Raw genomic sequence first — 18,478 nt, forward strand, 5'->3', positions numbered from 1 at the left:
CTGAAGGCTCCATAGCCTTTTACTTCACATGCCCTCAGATCTAGCAATAAAGGGGGGCTCTCATTTTTAACTGAATTTTTATCTATTTTTTATTTTTTTTATTTCATTTCTATACCGCTTTATATATATTTTTAAAATCTCAAAGCGGTTTACAGCATATTAAAACATCAATAATGCAATCTGAAGAACATCAAATGTAGAGTGTACAGTCAAAGCAACATAATTAACAGAAAACTAAAATATTATCTTAAAGATTTCAAAATAAAACATTACAATGGAAGTCAACTACAGAATACATATTTAACACAAAGTTAACCAAAAAAATTCTAAAATTCCCAAATGTAAAATGCACATTTAAAACAGCCTAATTATCAAGAGAATAAAATATAATCTTAAGCATGACACTGCTGTTTGGCAGGCCCAAAAAGATGGGGCAAAAGAATCCAATAGTTTGGGTTTGTTGTCAGGCATAGCGATGTCCCTCTGGTCTCACCAGGAGCCTCTTCCGTAGAGGTGGTGAGTGTGGATCCTGCCCCTTAGGCCAGATGGAAAGGACCTTGCAGGGAGCGGCCTTCATGACTCACAGTTGAGTGATGTATTTTATATTGTTAAGTAGCTTTGAGACATTTTTGTAGAAAGCAACTAAGAAATGTTAACAACAACAATCTATGCCCACTGTAAAAAGGTAAAGGACCCCTGGACAGTTAAGTCCAGTCAAAGGCGACTCTGGGGTTGCAGCACTCATCTCACTGTCAGGCCAAGGGAGCCGGTGTTTGTCCATAGACAGCTTTCTGGGTCATGTGGCCAGCAGGACTAAACCGCTTCTGGTGCAACGAAACACCGTGACGGAAGACAGAGTGCATGGAAACGCTGTTTACCTTCCCGCCGCAGTGGTACCTATTTATCTACTTGCACAGGCGTGCTTTCGAACTGCTAGGTTGGCAGGAGCTGGGACAGAGCAATGGGATCTTACCCCGTCACGGGGATTCAAACCGCCAACCTTCCGATCGGCAAGCCCAAGAGGCTCAGAGGTTTAGACCACAGCCCACCGTAGAGTGTCCAAGTTTCCTGTTAGCCTTTGAAGTAACTTTGGGGGGCCCAGCCCAACAACATTCCCATCACAGAATAATTTGTTGTTGTTGTTGTTGTTTAGTCGTGTCCGCCTCTTCGTGACCCCCCTGGACCAGAGCACGTCAGGCACTCCTGCCTCTCACAGTTTGATCAAACTCATATTAGTAGAATAATATTAACCAACATTTTGGACAATAAAGGAGGTCTGGAATAAGGAAATGAAGAGCCCACTGATTCAGGGTCAGCAGAAAGCAGCATATTGAAACACCAACACTTTATCTCAGTTGGAGATGAATACAGCAGATACTCATATTCTGGGGACTTGTCCCCAGAATCAATTTGAAAAGGAAACGAGGTTTATGCCAAAAATGAATGGCACTTTGATTCACATGTTGTGGGGCTGCCCAACAGTGTCTTCTTTGTGGTCCGAAATAGTCGTACAAGGGCTGGAGTGAGCAATAGGGTGGCAAGGACAGGCAGAAGTGAATTTGGATTCTGTTATGTACTGAAGTTCTCACCCTGGGCCAGCAGGGGGTACTGTAGATAGTTTTCACTCAGGTCCACATATGCAAATAAGGGATCGAAAGTGATGTTCAGTGATTGGATAGTTACAGAAAGTTGTTACTGTTGCGTTCTAGTGGAGCTCTATATAAGCAGGCTGGCTGAACCCTTCAGTTCAGTTCTGTTCTGGCCTGTGAATAAACAAGAGCTGTTTGAAGAATCGCTGTGTCGTCTGATATGTTCACCCACAACTTAACAGGTGCCATGTTTTTGTGGTAGTTTGTTCCCATCACCAGTCTAGTCGCAGCGTTTTGCACTAGCTGGAGCTTCCTGGACCAGACTCAAGGGCAGCCCCACATAGAGCACGCCTGGCCTTAAGAGTATCTTGTTGTTGGCCATACTCATTGGGGCTGATGGAAGCTGGAGTCTAATGTCATCTGCAGGGCACCATGTTGGCTTCCCTCCGCAGTAGTTTATTTTAAAAGCAACTACGAGAAACCTATCTTAGGATCAGGAATTTGTATGTTCAGATCTCTGGTGGACTACCGTATTTTTCGCTCTATAAGACGCACCAGACTGTAAGATGCACCTAGTTTTTGGAGGAGGAAAACAAGAGATAATAAAAAATAATATTCTGAGTCTCAGAAGCCAGAACAACAAGAGGGATCACTGTGGCTTCTGGGATAGCTGCACAGCCTGTATTCGCTCCATAAGACGCACACACATTTCCCCTTACTTTTTGGGAGGGAAAAAGTGAGTGTTATAGAGCAAAAAATACGGTACATGTTCCTCCACTGGTGACTAAAAGGACCACCAAGGGGCAGTAGAGCTGAAAAGACTGAGAGCTGAATGGAAATATGGCTGCGTTTAATGGTGGTGTACGCATCCTCCATTCATGACAGCAACCAATACTCAGTATTATTACTGTTATTTCAAATGAACATATACTCTGTTGCTTTGTTATTCACTGCCTGAGTACTGGTTCCAGGGCTTTCGTTCTACTTTAATTGAGCCTATTCCTGAAATTGAAGACAGCAATTGCTTCTGTGTTTCCCCCCGCTAAAATCACTGGTCTTTTCTCTTCATTCCCTCAGCTGCTTCCTGCGCCTTTTAGCCAACATGTAACTCTTGAGCCTTTTGCCTCTCTTACCTTTCAGCTCTCAGTGTTTATTATTTCATCCCATTCTGTTCTTGAAATTGTGGCAGGGCTGCTCTTAGAGAAACGCGGACCTAAAACCTTCACAGTTTGGCACGTCTCCTTTCTCTTCATTTTGTAAAGCTGTCACAAAGCCAGCCACAGTGACAGCAAAAAAGAGCAAAGGTTTTACTCCTGCTTACAAGTGGCTGCCTGGTCAGGTGTTTGGTAAATTGTTTCACTTGCTTTATTCCCCTGCACCAGTTACAGACGCTGTGCCGTTGGTACATTGGTGTGGTTCCTTGCTCCCAGCTTGCATTTGTCAAAAAAGCAGCTCCTGTTGCAAGACTCCAAGTGGGTTGCATCTAACTGCTAAATGAATAGAGTTTTGTAATGGGTTTTTCACTATCCGAGACTAATTTCTTCTTCTTTTTAACCCCAAACATTAAATCTCAACTTCAGTAGAAAATCCAAATTCCTATTAACCTAAGTACAATCCATGCTGCAACCTGGCGATCTTTCAGCACTGTGTCTTGTGTTTCTGAGTGTGGTCTGGACAGAAATCTCTCACTCTTCCACTTCCCAATCTTGGTTTCGCTCAGTCTCTTATCACTGGAGCCTTTCGTTCTTTTTAATGGCAAATTGGTGCCATTGCACCAGCAGGAGGGGGAACTAAAATGAAGTGTGATGACTGCTAGTCTGGATGTGCCAAAGTAGAAAGAAAGATGGTTAGAGCCGGTGCTTTTTTCCTGGGGAGATGCAGGGGTACGCACACCCCTAAACATTTTGTGAATCTTTGTACTTTTGTCCATTTACTGTATTTATTTTCACCGATTTGAACTATAAAATGGTGATTTTATTGAGTCAAAATGAGAGTACCCCCTAAACATTTTTTTAGGGGGGAAAGCACTGGTTGTAGCACTAAATGGAGTTGTCTGGTGGTAGAACACATCTTTTGTTTGCTTGAGTTCCCACATTCAAACCCACAGCATCTCTAGGTTAGAAAGTATCTACAGTACAGAGCTGGGAAATAATTCTCTTCTTGGAAACCTGCCAAGTGGTCTAACAATTCCATGCACAGAGTGAGTCAGCCTTGTTCTCTCATCTGTCATATCAAGCAAGGGGCCACCTTGTGTCACCCTCAGGGAAGAGGAAGATTTCAGATTCTCCAGAGGCTTACAACCATCAAGAGGAATCTTTTCCGTTTGAGTTTTTGAACCTAATTTGAATGCAGTTATTGGACTATATTTTTTCTGTTTTGGCTTTCATGTTTTGTCTCTTTTACATAACATAAAAATGCATGTACATTTACTTGATTATGCAATTCATCTTGTGTGTTTTTTATTAGATCACGGAACTGCAGTAAGACATGAACCCGTCTTTCGAAGAATTCTGATGGAAGACAGCATCATCTGATATCAGAAAGATTTGTGAAATCCCTGGGTGGATCTTGTGCTCTGCATGCGTGTGTGTGTGTGTGTGCACATGTGTGCATTGTGTGCATGTGTTCTCGTTCTCTCTGTTTCACACACACCCATGTGCGTGCGCACACACACACACACACACACACACACACACTGCTGCGGCCTCTAACTGGCCATGCATTAAACTGACTAGATGTGTAAAATCATCTCTGAAAGGACATAGTTAACAGATGTGTGTATGTGCAATTTGAAAAGTGTAACATAAGCAAGGTACCTTGGGATTCTTTCCTTTTATTTATACATTAAAGTGTGAATATTTTCTGTTACGAAGGTTCGGGTTCATTTATAGCTTCACAGTGCAACTGAGATGTACGAGAATTTTTCAAGCCCTTGTACTCTTCTGCACATTGCTCTGTGTGGCAGACGGGGTATGGAAGTGAATCTTTGCTTTTTGCCACATGCCGAATGAGATGTCCCCGTGCAAATGGACATTGGTGCCATGTCCAGCAGATTTCCCCACTCTTTGATACAGAGAGTATGATACACAGAGTATGGAAATAGCCTTCCTTGTGGTGCAGGTTCCAGGATAGCGATGCCAGTGGACATCTCCAGGCTTGGATCTGGGAATGGGCAATGGGAGTCTTACTGAAGTCCACTTCCAAAGAGAGGCAGACAAAACAAATGCCCCAAGTTCTCCCTAAAGGTAAAAGGTAAAGGTACCCCTGCCTGTACAGGCCAGTCGTGTCCGACTCTAGGGTTGTGCGCCCATCTCACTTAAGAGGCTGGGGGCCAGCGCTGTCCGAAGACACTTCCAGGTCACGTGGCCAGCGTGACGAAGCTGCTCTGGCGAGCCGGCACCAGCGCAGCACACGGAAACGCCGTTTACCTTCCCGCTATAAAACGGTACCTATTTATCTACTTGCACTTAGGGGTGCTTTCGAACTGCTAGGTGGGCAGGAGCTGGGACTGAACGACGGGAGCTCACCCCGCCACGGGGATTCGAACCGCCGACCATACGATTGGCAAGTCCTAGGCGCTGAGGTTTTACCCACAGCGCCACCCGCGCCCCAAGTTCTCCCTGGCCTGGAATAAAATTTGAGTTTGAGATGGCTGGCTCTCACCTGCACACCCACACACACACCCACACACACACCCATCGATGCCCCCCTCCAAATGACCCCCTTTCCTCTTAATTCCCAAGTGGACAGCAGCAGGAACATGATTAGTGGAGGCAGTAATCTTGTTCCCCTTTGCAAAGCTGCAAGGAATGCTGCCACGTCATGATGCAACACTCTTCTCAGGGTGAAGGCGAGGCCGACTGAAGCTCAGATCGAGCTCAGGCTTGCAAGGGAGGTTAAAATAATCTTTAAAAGGTTTCTTTACCTATGTCCGAAGCAAGAGGAAGAACAAGGGAAATTATCTCTCCCCCAGTTTGGGGACGGAACAGCTCAGATCCGTTCTGTGTTAACATGGAGAATGCTTTGCGGATGCTTTGCTCATCCTTATAGAGGGATACAGGGCAGCAGTTTTTGGCAGGTGCCACTTGTTTCATCCCCAAACCAGCTGTTCCCACAGAAGAAATACTTCGCTTCCAGATGCCTGGTTGAGTCAGGGACCCTCTGGACTGATGCTTTTTGTGGGCATGTTTTGCAACATGTGATCGATTTATACTGCACTGCCCACACATCAATCCACTTTATTCGTTGCTCTGTGATGCATTATTATCTAATGTGACTTCATTATTGCCATCTGGAGTTGCTCTCTTGCCCTATGGCAGACAAGAGACACAACACACCCACCCCTGAACAGTAGGGTTATAAAAAGTTGCAGGATTTCAGGAGGAATTGTGGGCTATGCACCAACTGCAAGCCAAGCACCATGTCAACCCAGAAACTTTTTCAGGTGCAAAGACGATTGAAAGCAAGGTCATGTAAATAAAACCATGAGCACAAACCATGTGCTGAAGGGGAAGATGTGCACATTCCACCAAGATTTATGCCATAACTGCCAGAGGCAGAAGGGGGTTGATGAATTAGCTTAACTTAAATGAGCCACGTTTGAGCTGATCTGAAGTGCTGTGAAACCGGTGTTTAGTTTGCACTGAACACAGCACTTGGGAGGGCTAGAGAAATGGGAGAAATTCTGTGTTCAGGCATTGGGTTCTCAAACCCCAAATAATGCAAAACGAAACCAAGTAAGGCGGGAGGTGAGGGCCAAAGCAGATGCCTGGGCTGCACATAAAAGCAAGTGAGAGAAAGGACTGGGAAATGATCCAACAGCAACTATAGGGCAGCGTTGCCACCTTTGATCTGGCAAAATACAGGACAGGGCAGGGTGGGTGAATCCCCCCCCCATAGCTGTCAACTTACAGATTTGAAAATAAGGGGCCAGCAGCCTCGAAAATAAGGGATCAGCAGCCAAAATAAGGGATTTTCCAAACACAGGTATGTTCAACTTCTGAGCCCCTCAGAGCCAAAGGCAGAAAGCCCAGCCAGCAGCCAAACGAAGCCTCAAGTGGTGGTTCCCACAGCGCAGCAACCCGGCAAAGGGGATGCAGCAAGGAAAACCACCGTCACCTCTCCACTGGGAAGCGCTGAGCAAAGGCAAGTCCCCAGGCAAGGCGGCCAATTTGATCGGCACAAGGCATGCAAGCTCCACCCCCCAGTCGTTCTTTGACTCCTTATTGGGTGAGCAACGCAGCCAAGCAACACAGTTGGAGCCTCCCTCCTCCCTGGCCGGCGGGGGGGGGGGAGAGGAGCTGCTTCCTTTGAAACCCGGGAAATTTAAGGGACATCATCAATAAGGGACAGCAGCGGGATAAAGCACTGGGATAAGGGAATATCCCGCCCGATAAGGGACGGTTGACAGCTATGCCCCCCCCCCATCTGGTGTTGAAATGACTTCAACGCAATCCATTACAATATATTGCAGCCTCTGGAAATTCTCTCTCTCTCACTCACACACACACACACACACAAAAATAAAATTTGTAAATCTTTCTGTGCTTTGCCACCCAGAGCTTAAATATATGACCTTTCACACACATACTTTTGGAGAGGATCCCTAATTTGGCAGTGAGAGGGGGCACATAGGAGGCAGCTCCTAGGAGCCACGGTCTCTTTGGCCCCCCAATAAAAAATAAGGGGGCCACCACCACCCCCAAGTTGATGGGCATTGACATTCAAATGGTGTGGGTGTGCCCCATCATTTGATTGATTATGAGTGGTGGAGCTTACCTGCCCCCCCCCCATATTTTACTCAAGTTGTCTCCCCAGGAGAGAGGAGTGCAGAAACACAGGACAAAGTACATTTTACATGGAAACACAGGGCAATTCTGTATTATACAGGGCAGAAGGCAACCCTTTTGGAACCTCCTTTGGGAAAGGGGGAAGGGAAGCTGCAATGCCTTGTACAGGAAAAAATGTTTGGAAGTGGAACTGGGAACAGTGCTTCTAAGCACCTTTGGACTGGGTGATCATTCCTGGCCTCCAATTCCACGCTGGCTGCTTAGTCTTTCCAACAGTGTATAATCAGGCTTCATAACTTTTGGGGCAAGCCAAAGCTGCTCTGCTATATGTTGGGAAATTACAGAGGTTAAAAATGAGGCCATCTTTAAATAAAGGGACTCAGTTTAGTTTCGTGGGATTGGGTGTTGTTTCCAAAATAGGTGTCTTTATTTACATCCTTTCTTCTCAATGTGTTGATTTTGGGGTCCATTGAATGCCAGGGTGTATCATGCCAAATCCTGGCCGTTGCTCCAGCACTCGTTGGGTTCCCCAATCAAGCTTCAAATTTGCTCAACTGCAACCCAGCGGAACAGGAAATGAAGCTTCTCCAGCAAAAGCCACAGGCTGAAGATTGTGACTGGAAGGAATCCCTCAGCTTGTTATTTTACGAAGCTTAATGATATTATGGGATGGCATTAGGAAAGCTTGTAGAGAGGGAAACAAAACCCATAAGATGGACTGTTTGCAAATAAAGCAACTTGAAGCAACTGACATATGATGAGATTTAAAGCAACTTCAGGCAATCTGATATAATTCCCAAACCAATTAATGGTTTAATAATGGTATGACCTACTAGTATGCTCTGACAAAGCAATCGATTTGAATAAACAACATCCCTCTCCACAAGGCCCCAAAAGAACTCCCCCAAAATGCCCACATATATGTCTTTTAGATTGAGTAACAACTGGGCTATTTATTTTCCCATAAACTTCATTATTTATGTGGGCATACCCACATAGATCATGAGTGTCTATAACCTACCTGGGGGAAAGGGAGTAAGTGAGACACCTGCTGCATCGGTGATTATCCATACAGGACACTTGGACACACTCCAGCACTGGCTTGCCCAAACAGATGTTGCTCTTGTCTTCATGGCCGAGAGGGTGGTCTTGTTGTGTGGACACCTCCATACACACTACCCAGGCTTGCACCTAGTCATTCCTGGAGACATATTCCGTTGAGACAGATGGATGCCAACAGAAGTGTGTGTAGCTGACTCAGCCACTGATATTTTTCATCCATCATTATGTCTTCCTATCTCACACAGTGATGTCATTTTAAGATTTTTTCAGGTGTTTTTCTTGGTGTTCTCTTCCTGAGATGGCTCATCCTATCCTCTTTGTTTGTGGCTGTGTATATAGAAATGAACATTATGTCCGTATTCGAGGAAGGTAGGGTGATTGCACAGCGTAGGAGTGCAGACAAGGTCCCAGGTTCAGTTCCCAGAATCTGCAGGTACAGCTGGGAAGGACCCCTGGTCTTGAAACCCTGGAGAGATTCTACCAGTCCAAGTAGACAATACTGACCAACTGGACCAATGGTCTGATTCTGCAGAAGACAGCTTATTCTGTTCCTATAGGCTTTCTCACATGATCTGGTCCTGGATGCCTTTCATAGAAAAGATACCCGTACAGATCACTACCCCACCGTTGTCTTTCAGATGCAGGAGGTCATCGGGTAGATTACCAAAACAGAAATGGCCTGAAATTACCCTTTGACTTTGTGTATATGTGCATGGCAACACAAACACAAGCAAGTTAGCAGTTTACGACTGCAACTCTATGCACATTTATCTGACAGTAAACCACCTTGAAATTTGCGAGATTTACCTTTGAGTAAAATGCACAGGCGCATACATTGTGAATCCAATCAGAGTGGAATTGATGCTCCTTGAAAATTAAAGGAGGTGCTACTGCTAACCTCAGCAGGAGCAGAATTAGATAATAGCAATTAAATAACATTTTCTATTAGCCTATCCAACCTCCTCTCCCACTGGATGCTAATGATGCGGGAAATTTTCATCCAGTGTCACAAGGACTCTGGCAGGGATGGTTTTCTCCTAGTAACTTCGTGAACCGTTATTCTGTGCAGGTAATTTACATAAGACAGCCCTGAAATCATTTCCCATCCATGCAATGTTCATCCTTTAAATGAAAAGCCAATTAAAGATGAAATCACTCTGACTATTTGAACATGGGAAATAATTATTTGAGGAAACAATTCTTAATTTATAAAGTGTTCTTATTTCACCAAGGATTCATCTATAATGTTCAATTAATGATGTTTGCTTATCACTGTAACAATTACAAAGTTTCGGTGTTTTTTGTTTCTTTTGTAACAAACAACACTTTCACATTGTGGCTATCGAATAATAGCACTGGAAATGAAGAAACCACATTCCCTTTGCAGAAGACTGGCACACACATAGACTCAGTGCAAACATTTGATAAAGGATTTTTTTTTTTTAGTGTAATCTAACTGCAACTTGCAGATCACTTCAAAAATATTAATAGTCTTAGGAGATGAAACAATGTTTGCAGCTGCTTTATTAATTAAGCTATGATGGTTGGTTTTTGCTCTGCTGAAACTGGTCCTCTAATTTCTCAAAAATTGCATTTCCCAAGAAAAGAGGCTTCTATTTTTCTGCCTCGCAGTTTAGAATTTCTTTATCCTTTCATTAGGGTGGAGCTTAGCTACTTGGCTGTGGGTGGCATGTGTAGTTTTCTGTCCATTAAACATGTTTCCAGCGCCTTTGGGTCTCTCTGGCTGATGATGCTCCTGATCTGGGGGGGGGGGGACACAGGACATGAGAGACGTTGTCCTGTGACATCTACCTACGGATTTTTAATTGAAGCACAGGAAGTCGGGGAGGGAGCGAATCCCTGGGATTAGCGTGCTTGCTGGCTTTGTTTTTAAGGGAAGTTCTTCATTTCACCTTGAAAAAAAGTCTGTGCTGATTTCTTTAAAAGTAAGGAGACCACTTTTCAAACAAAATAACAATGAACATCTTGACTTCTTCCGACACTTACAGTAAAGGCAGGTTGAGAGTGTCATGGGATATTCAGGAAACGTGGACACCCAGGAATGCTGCAGAGTTCAGACCACGGGAGAGGTGATTGGTGGGGTGGAAGAAAGGACACTCAAAACCCCTTGGCCACACAAAATAATATTACCCGAGACTTTAGAATTTCAATCATCAGACTTTTCTCATTAATAGATAAACGACGGGAGAATAGACTGCACTAGAACACTCCACAGGGACATCAAAACATACAGGTGAAGGGTCTTCATATTTATGCCAACAGGAAGCTCAGGGTGATATTACAAGCATTTGTCCTATTTTGTCCTTTCGTTTTATCCTCTCTTTGAAGTAGGCTGGGTTGAGAGAGAATGGCTTTAAGATCACTGTGAGGCAGCCATGTCTGCTGCAAGTACACCTGGGCTATAGATCCCTGCAGCAATATGAAGTATGAACGACATGTTTTCATTCTTAATGCCAATATACAAGTCTCAGAGAGCAGAAACCTAAGTCAAGCTCACTGCAGGTATGTGTGTATGGGTTACTCAGATGCATAGGTGTGCTGGCTGTGGCCAGGGACACACTATTGTCTTTTATCCGCTGTAGTAGAGCACTATGGTATGTTGAGCTTCAGACATGGTCTGAAGCTCAACATACAACCTAGGCCTTCTGGCAAAATATCACACGGTCTCTCTACAGGGATGCAATTGTCAAGCTTAACTTGCCACAGAAATGTGCAGTATACCAGATGAAACCATTGGTTTTCAGTTTGAAAAGGGGAGACATAAACTGTCCATTAATGTACAGTACCTGTTGATAGTGTTAATAAAATTCCATTTATCTTGCAAGCTAAGTCTTTAGATTCTGCTGCAGACTCTAATGTCACTTCTTCTCGGTCATACATATTCTAGTTACCTGCTTCATAATGTTGCAGTCCATGATAAAATGATTTATTAGGTGAAATGGTAGCTGATTGGTTTTAACCCCTTCAAGCTGAAACTTCACCCAGGCATCAGAAATCAGTTTGTCATTTTGAAATAGATGTTATAGCCTATGAAGTCATTTGGACTCCCAACTCTCCCATTATTTCTGCAAATCCTCATTAGAAAACGCTGGATGAAATATAGTTGGTATTAAAGAGGAATATAGGGAATACAGGGCAAACAAATGTGTTTGCTGATATTTACATGTCATAACAAGCACACTGTATAAAGAGATTTCATATTATTTGTAATGCTTTGGGGAATGAGTTTAAGAAAAGGCAGGACTCTTAATGATACTTCAGTGTCTGCCAATTCAATGTCAATCCATGTCTTATCTGTTTTCTAAATAATACAAATTAGCCACCTGATTTGGATCGCCTAATTATATTTGAATAAATGTGGAATATTCCATCACACTTGTATTTTTCTGTAAGATGGTAAAAGCAATTAAGGGGTTTCATTAAAAAATAAATTTATGAACAGTATTTTGCCACTTATTCAGATAGGGTAAGAAATTGGGAAGTTTGGGGAAAAATTGATCACAATAACCCTCAAGCTTTCCAACATATGTTTTGGTTTGTGGGTATGGAAATTGCAACTGCATATGCTATGAGAATTTTCCCTAAGAAAAGAAAATGGGCTTTTAGTATTAAGCTATATTCTTATAGGAACTATGGTACATACTGATGGTTAAATGGTATGTAAAATTGGATATGAATATGTACAGTATTAAAGCTTAGAAAATAATTCTAACCCTTTATGTTCTGAGCAGTTCTCATTTGCTTTTTCTCCTACCCCAGCCACCCATGTGCAATGGCGCAGCAATACATTGCATGCATATGTGTGTAATGTAATGTCGATACCAATCTTTAAAAAATAAAACAGCTTTGGGATGGGGTAGTTTTGACCAAAGAAATTAAACTTTTCCCTGCTCAGTTTTCCCTCTTAATATCCCTCCCATTCCCAGCCAGATAAATTAAATATCCCCCCTTCCAAACTAGTTACCTCACATGGCTGTCTAACGTATTCCAAACACATAGCCTTAAAGCTTCAAGAAGAGAGAGAACTGCCTATTATATGTACCCCTGAGTGATTAAAGCAGCAAACATTATCTCATTTTGTCTACTTAATGTAACATAGTGGTTAGGGTTGGACTGGGAGTACCTATGTTCAATTCCAAACCTAGCCACCAAGTTCACTAGATCCCTTATGCTCTTTCACGTGCTGAGGTATAAAATGCCTTTGAGCTTCTAATGCTATTTATGTTAACATGTCATACTTGTTCACGCAAGAAAGAAGGGAGAGAAGCAGCCTTTGCAATATGAATGAGTGTTTTTACAAGACCGTTACAGATGGGGCATGTGCTCGGGAGAGATGCACATAATAGGTATACAACAGCAGCCTTAATGCTTACATACAACTCTTAAGGTCTCCTCATTATTGGATGCTATTAAAAGAGAGCTGGCTTCTATTAGTTTAATAACAGGCACATGCCATCACCATTCATCTCCAAATGCTATATTAGAAAGATATTTAGTTTGGAGAACTCTAGAATATTGTCCTTTGGGGAATTCCTACCTACTTCCCCTGTTTGTTTGGCTATATCCCTAAAAACAAATATTTTCAGGAAATAAAACCTGTTCATTAGAAAGCTGGGACTTGCTTTCCTAGAGCTGATCTTATTTGTGCATTGAGTGCCATCTAGTGGTCAAGTAGAAGCAATTCCCACTTTCTTCCTCATTTGTGAATTATGGCATCAATCGCGTGCGCATGTGATTGGGAGTAATTTCTGTGAGCCCAGAGGTCTTGCTTTTGTGTAAATATGTATAAGATCAAGCCATCAATCTCCCTCCCCCAAGCTGTTGCAGCTTCTCTTCTCTCTCACTCCCCGGGGCATTAATTTTATAGGACAATATAACAAACCAAACTGAGAGTAGACCTTACTTTCAGTGGTTGATACAGTGGTGGAAATATATATGAATGGACAAATGAAAACACCAATACGTTTTCACTCATATGGAAAATTTGATATAGAAACACACCAGACATATATCTTTAAAATGAATTTTAAAATAACCACTGAACCAAGTGATTGGTCAAGATCAACTCTTCCAAGGCTTGTATTTCCACCGGGAGTTTAGAAGCCATTCATTCTTGCTTTTGTTCAGCACCCTTCGTTTCCTTCAACATTTCTTGCCAGTTCTTCTCCATTTCTTCCTTACAGGTGAGAAAAGCATCTTCCAGTCGTCTCATAGAGTTGGCCAAGTCTGGGTTAGCACGCATCACCACCATATCATAAGCCATCCATGTCGCCTGCACTGGGACAGGGTGCAAAATGCAGAGTCACTAATTTGATGAGATTTGTTGCAGTGGCATGGATGAGAAGGAAAAGATGAAACTGATAACAAAACGGAAGAGTCGCCAGCTCTGAGACTAAATACCTCTTCAAATACACTTTTAAGTTTCAAACCAGTGCTGCACTCACTGCAATAACTAACTAGTTTACTCATTGACAGCTTTCCACAACATCATTGACCCTCAGGGAAGAATGACATGCTGCTTCTGGGTGTACATATCTGTGGGGTGGGGTCACTCATCCAACACTTGCATTAGAAAAGCAATAGAATATCTCCCCCCCCCCAAAAAAAAAAATGTGCATAGGGAATTATTAAAACAAATCAGCGAGTTTTCCCAAATCAGACTGCAATGATAGCAAAAGCAGCTGTCCTTCCCCCTGCCCACAAAAAAACATAGATTAATGAAGATCGTCCCAGATGGCGGGAGGATGGCTCTGTTTGCATTGTGATCTTAACCCCCCACAACACACACTTTTCATCACCCCTACCCACCTGTGCAGCAAATCTCAGCCAAGTTTGAGAATCGCTGTTATAGGGCACATTCAGTAATTTAAATGTTATTTTTCAAGTTAACTAGACCATGGTGGCAGAACAACCTAATGCCATTTATGACAGCTAGCTTGCCGTTTTTATCCAATCTGGCTGAGAATAGGTTTTTTTTTAAAGTATGTACTAATTAGTGGAAATGTTTGAATGAATCTGTAATAGAACTCCTGCAAATATTGTCTCACATCAAAACCTAGATTAGGTTCTGAGGCATTGTTTAATTATCCAAGAGGCTCGATCAGTATTTGACTTTCTTTGTGCCATTGCAATCCTCTCTACAAAGATTCCAGGGTGTTTTTTTTAAAAAAAGAATCCATTTGAAGTCTATAGTAGTTTGACAACCTGTCCTTGAACTGAAAAACCTCTTTAGAAAGTAACCTGAGAGAAGAGAAGTGGTGGATAAGATTTAAATCCTCTCTCCACCCAGTTCCATGTTTGAAACCCACCCTCACACTGCTCTTCTCCCTGCAGGTTCAAATCTATGTTCACAAAAATCAATGTGTAATTTAGCTCTAATTCATTATATTCTACCAGGAAAATCTTTCTTGTCATATTTGACAGAATACTATAAAAACAAGAAATTCTGTCCATTGGTTATTCTTATAGTTAGGAACTCAGCATTCAAAAGAATGGTAGCATCTTGAAAGGGATAATTGTTACGTTGGGGTTTTGTTATTGTCTGTTCTGTGAGACCTGAAAAATCAATGCTTTGTGGAAAGAAATAGAGAGCATACTTAAAGGTGCTTAAATTAGCAATCTTTCTAATGAATAGTACTTATACAGTAGCAACTGTATAAGTAATCTACAGTTTCTACGGACATATGCCCAAGCAGTTTAGCATGTTCCTGTCCTGACACTACAGAACTTATTCAGCTCTTAATTGCATGTATTGATTAGTTATACTCAGATGTGGATGAGCATCAGACCCTCACATCAGATTTAATGGATCCTGGATGAGCATTGTAATCTGCACACTAATTTCTCCCTTGGTGGCTCAGGGGGATATAATTAGCAACACATAAATCCTCTACAGGAATAGTACCACACCTGATAGTTTTTCCATGTCTTCCAGGAGCTTCTCTAAATCCCTGTTCAGATCCTCAAGCATTTTCACCATGTTGTCGTAATTTCTTTCACAGGGTTCACATTTGGCCATCTAACAGGGAAGAAGGAAGCGATGAGTGGCAGTACAACTTTGTGAAGCCTATGTTTAAAGCACACAGAATGTTCTTACACTCTTTTAATAATTGCATGGTATAGAAGAGAACGTTTTGTATATTTTAAGCATTTCTACCCTGATCTTCAGGCAAAGTGTCCCAGAGCAGCTTACTGCAGGTGAAGACCAGTAAGAACAGTAAGTAGACAGTCGCAGCCCACAGGCTTCAACAGGGAGTAGGAAAACAAGCGAACTCAGGCACCAGTTCTCAGTGGTTGATAACAGGATGCCATTATTATTATTATTATTATTATGACTCTATACCCAGGGGTCTCAGGCTAGACCAGATGAGCTCATCTTTTGTTCTTAAAAGTTACAAGTTCTTATAATGAACATTGCATATCAAAAGATTTGAGCATGAGGAGGAACTAAATGCAGCTGGTGTCTTAGCACAGTCTATGGATTGGGTCCAATAGTTCCACCCCACTGCAGAAGCCAGAATAGGGTCTGCAGGGTGCTTCCCATTGTTGTTGTGACTGAGTAAACACTTTATCACAGGGACGCAGGTGGCGCTGTGGGTAAAAGCCTCAGCGCCTAGGGCTTGCCGATCGAAAGGTCGGCGGTTCGAATCCTTGCGGCGGGGTGCGCTCCCGTCGTTCGGTCCCAGCGCCTGCCAACCTAGCAGTTCGAAAGCACCCCCAGGTGCAAGTAGATAAATAGGGACCGCTTACCAGTGGGAAGGTAAACAGCGTTTCCGTGTGCGGCTCTGGTTCGCCAGAGCAGCGATGTCACGCTGGCCACGTGACCCGGAAGTGTCTTCGGACAGCGCTGGCCCCCGGCCTCTTGAGTGAGATGGGCGCACAACCCTAGAGTCTGGCAAGACTGGCCCGTACGGGCAGGGGTACCTTTACCTTTAAACACTTTATACAACTGGACCAAAATCAGAAAATTGTAATTTTCACCCTTTCCCCCCCCCCAAAAAAGACTGCAAAACACCCCAATGAATTTTGGATGAATGGATATAAAATATTGAATACTTGCGGGCGGGGGGGCTACAAGTATGTTTAGAGAAAATGAACTTAAATGATTAATTCAATACTTCTGAAAATCAGAGCACTTCTTATGTGTCAAAGTAAAGATCGAAACACTTAACTTCTAACACTTCAGATTGCAAAATTATACCTCTTGACAGCTGTGCAATAGTGGGCACATGGGAAAAGAAAACCTCAATTACCACAGTAAATGTAGAATAAAATCAAATAAGTATATTAGTCACAAGCAAACAAACAAGCATCCCTAGTAAGTAGTCCCCAAGTGCCAAAGAGAATATATTTTAAGTGCATACTTGAATTTTTGGCTACAGTACCAGTTAGGCACCCTAGCTTAAACAATAAATTCATCTATCAGGGCTGAAAAAGATAGACACTAAATCACTTTGAAGAAGATGATGCTGACAATAATTTAAATGCTTAACTTCAGAAACTCCAGATCTCAAACTGTTTTTGTTTTATACTATGCTTGTGGAAGTGAAATCTTGCCAAAAATAGTGCCTGCATCAGGCACAGACGTGGCAGACAGCCATTGTTGGATTAGGGCCAGGGAATTATGGCCATCCCAAACAAAAGCTGAAAAGCTGAAAGTTTCACGGTAGATTCGAAAGGTTCCTCATAAAAGCTCTAATGTACAGATAAGGGATCTCTGCAAGAACGGCGGGTTCTAGAGAAAACTTTCCTTTTGGAAACACTTCAAGGGAAGATGACCAGAGAGGGAACCATATTACCCAACACATTCACAATACTCTACAAAAAACCTGAATGATCCCATCTTTAAAACTATAGGATGGATTTTGTTTAATATTGTGAAAGGGCAAGATATGAATATTTGAAATAAAATAATAAATACAGCTGGTTTCGGAAACGGAGCAATCATTCAAGGAGTCCATGGCTTGAACTTCAGCTCTGAACTCGCTATGGGACTTTGGATCTGCCACTTTCCACTTCATCTCCTGCATCTATAATACAGGGATAAATATACTTGCCCTCCAGGATTTTTTTTTAAGGACTGGGAAAATTGTGGAGTGCTTTGAACACTCTAAAAAGTGCTTCTCAACAGCCAATTTCCGTTGTCTTCAATTTTGTACAGTCAGTACAGTGGTGCCTCGCAAGACGAAATTAATTCGTTCCGCAAGATTCTCCGTCTTGCGAGTTTTTCGTCTTGCGATGCACGGTTTCCCATAGGAATGCATTGAAAATCAATTAATGCGTTCCTAGGGAAACCGCCTTCAGACCAGGTCCGGGGACAGACTGTCCCCAGACCTCTTCTGAAGGCTGGGGGGGGGACAAGGGCTTTTCTTCCCACCCCCAGCATTTTAAAAAACCCCAGGACAGCGGAGGACTTCTCCGCTGTCCGGGGCTATCTTAAAATGCTGGTGGGTGGCATTTTAAAATCGCCCGGGACAGCGGAGGACTTCTCCGCTGTCCGGGGCGATTTAAAAGCCCCTGGGAAGGCAGGCAGGGGGGACAAAGACTTTCGCCCCCCGCCCGCCTTCAGAAGGTGTTCCCGCCCCCCCCCCCGCCCGGCTTCGCAGCAGCGCTCCGGAGCGGGGCGGTGGGGGAAGGTGTTCCCACCCCCCACCCCGCTTCGGAGCACCGTTCCGAAGCGGGGCGGTGGGGGAAGGTGTTCCCACCCAACCCCCCTGCCCCGCTTCGGAGCACCGGGAGAAGCGATCTCCCCGCAGCCCCTTGCTTCAAAAGAGGTCCGGGGGCAGCGGGAAGCGCTTCCCGCTGTCCCCGGACCTGGGGCTGCGGGGAGAAGATCGCTTCTCCCCGCCGCCCCTTGCTTCAAAAGAGAAGACCCGCTGTCCCCGGGGCAAGCTTCGTTTTGCGAAGCAAGCCCATAGAGAAATTCGTCTTGCGAGGCAACTCGAAAACGAAAAAACCTTTCGTTTTGCGAGTTTTTCGTCTCGCGAGGCGTTCGTCTTGCGGGGTACCACTGTATTA

The 18,478-nt window shown here is 43.5% G+C and overlaps 2 protein-coding genes across 10 annotated transcripts in view; one reads left to right on the forward strand and one right to left on the reverse strand.

Moving 5' to 3' along the window:
* Positions 1 to 4,457, forward strand: part of ADGRL3 (adhesion G protein-coupled receptor L3) — a 548,667-nt gene extending 544,210 nt beyond the window's left edge. For all 3 annotated transcript variants that reach the window (XM_081176093.1, XM_081176095.1, XM_081176100.1), the window contains one exon: positions 4,056 to 4,457. In XM_081176093.1, the coding sequence (XP_081032219.1) occupies positions 4,056 to 4,123 (68 nt within the window). In that variant the 3' untranslated portion in view covers positions 4,124 to 4,457. The remainder of the gene's footprint in view (positions 1 to 4,055) is intronic.
* A 9,015-nt stretch (positions 4,458 to 13,472) lies between these two features.
* Positions 13,473 to 18,478, reverse strand: part of SYCE3 (synaptonemal complex central element protein 3) — a 13,705-nt gene continuing 8,699 nt past the window's right edge. For all 7 annotated transcript variants that reach the window (XM_081177042.1, XM_081177041.1, XM_081177045.1 and 4 more), the window contains exons 2-3: positions 15,371 to 15,479; positions 13,473 to 13,738 (exon numbers count right to left, since the gene is read on the reverse strand). In XM_081177042.1, the coding sequence (XP_081033168.1) occupies positions 13,569 to 13,738; positions 15,371 to 15,479 (279 nt within the window). In that variant the 3' untranslated portion in view covers positions 13,473 to 13,568. The remainder of the gene's footprint in view (positions 13,739 to 15,370; positions 15,480 to 18,478) is intronic.

Source organism: Podarcis bocagei (genome assembly GCF_964188305.1).
Source record: "Podarcis bocagei genome assembly, chromosome: 17".
Classification (NCBI taxonomy): domain Eukaryota; kingdom Metazoa; phylum Chordata; class Lepidosauria; order Squamata; family Lacertidae; genus Podarcis; species Podarcis bocagei.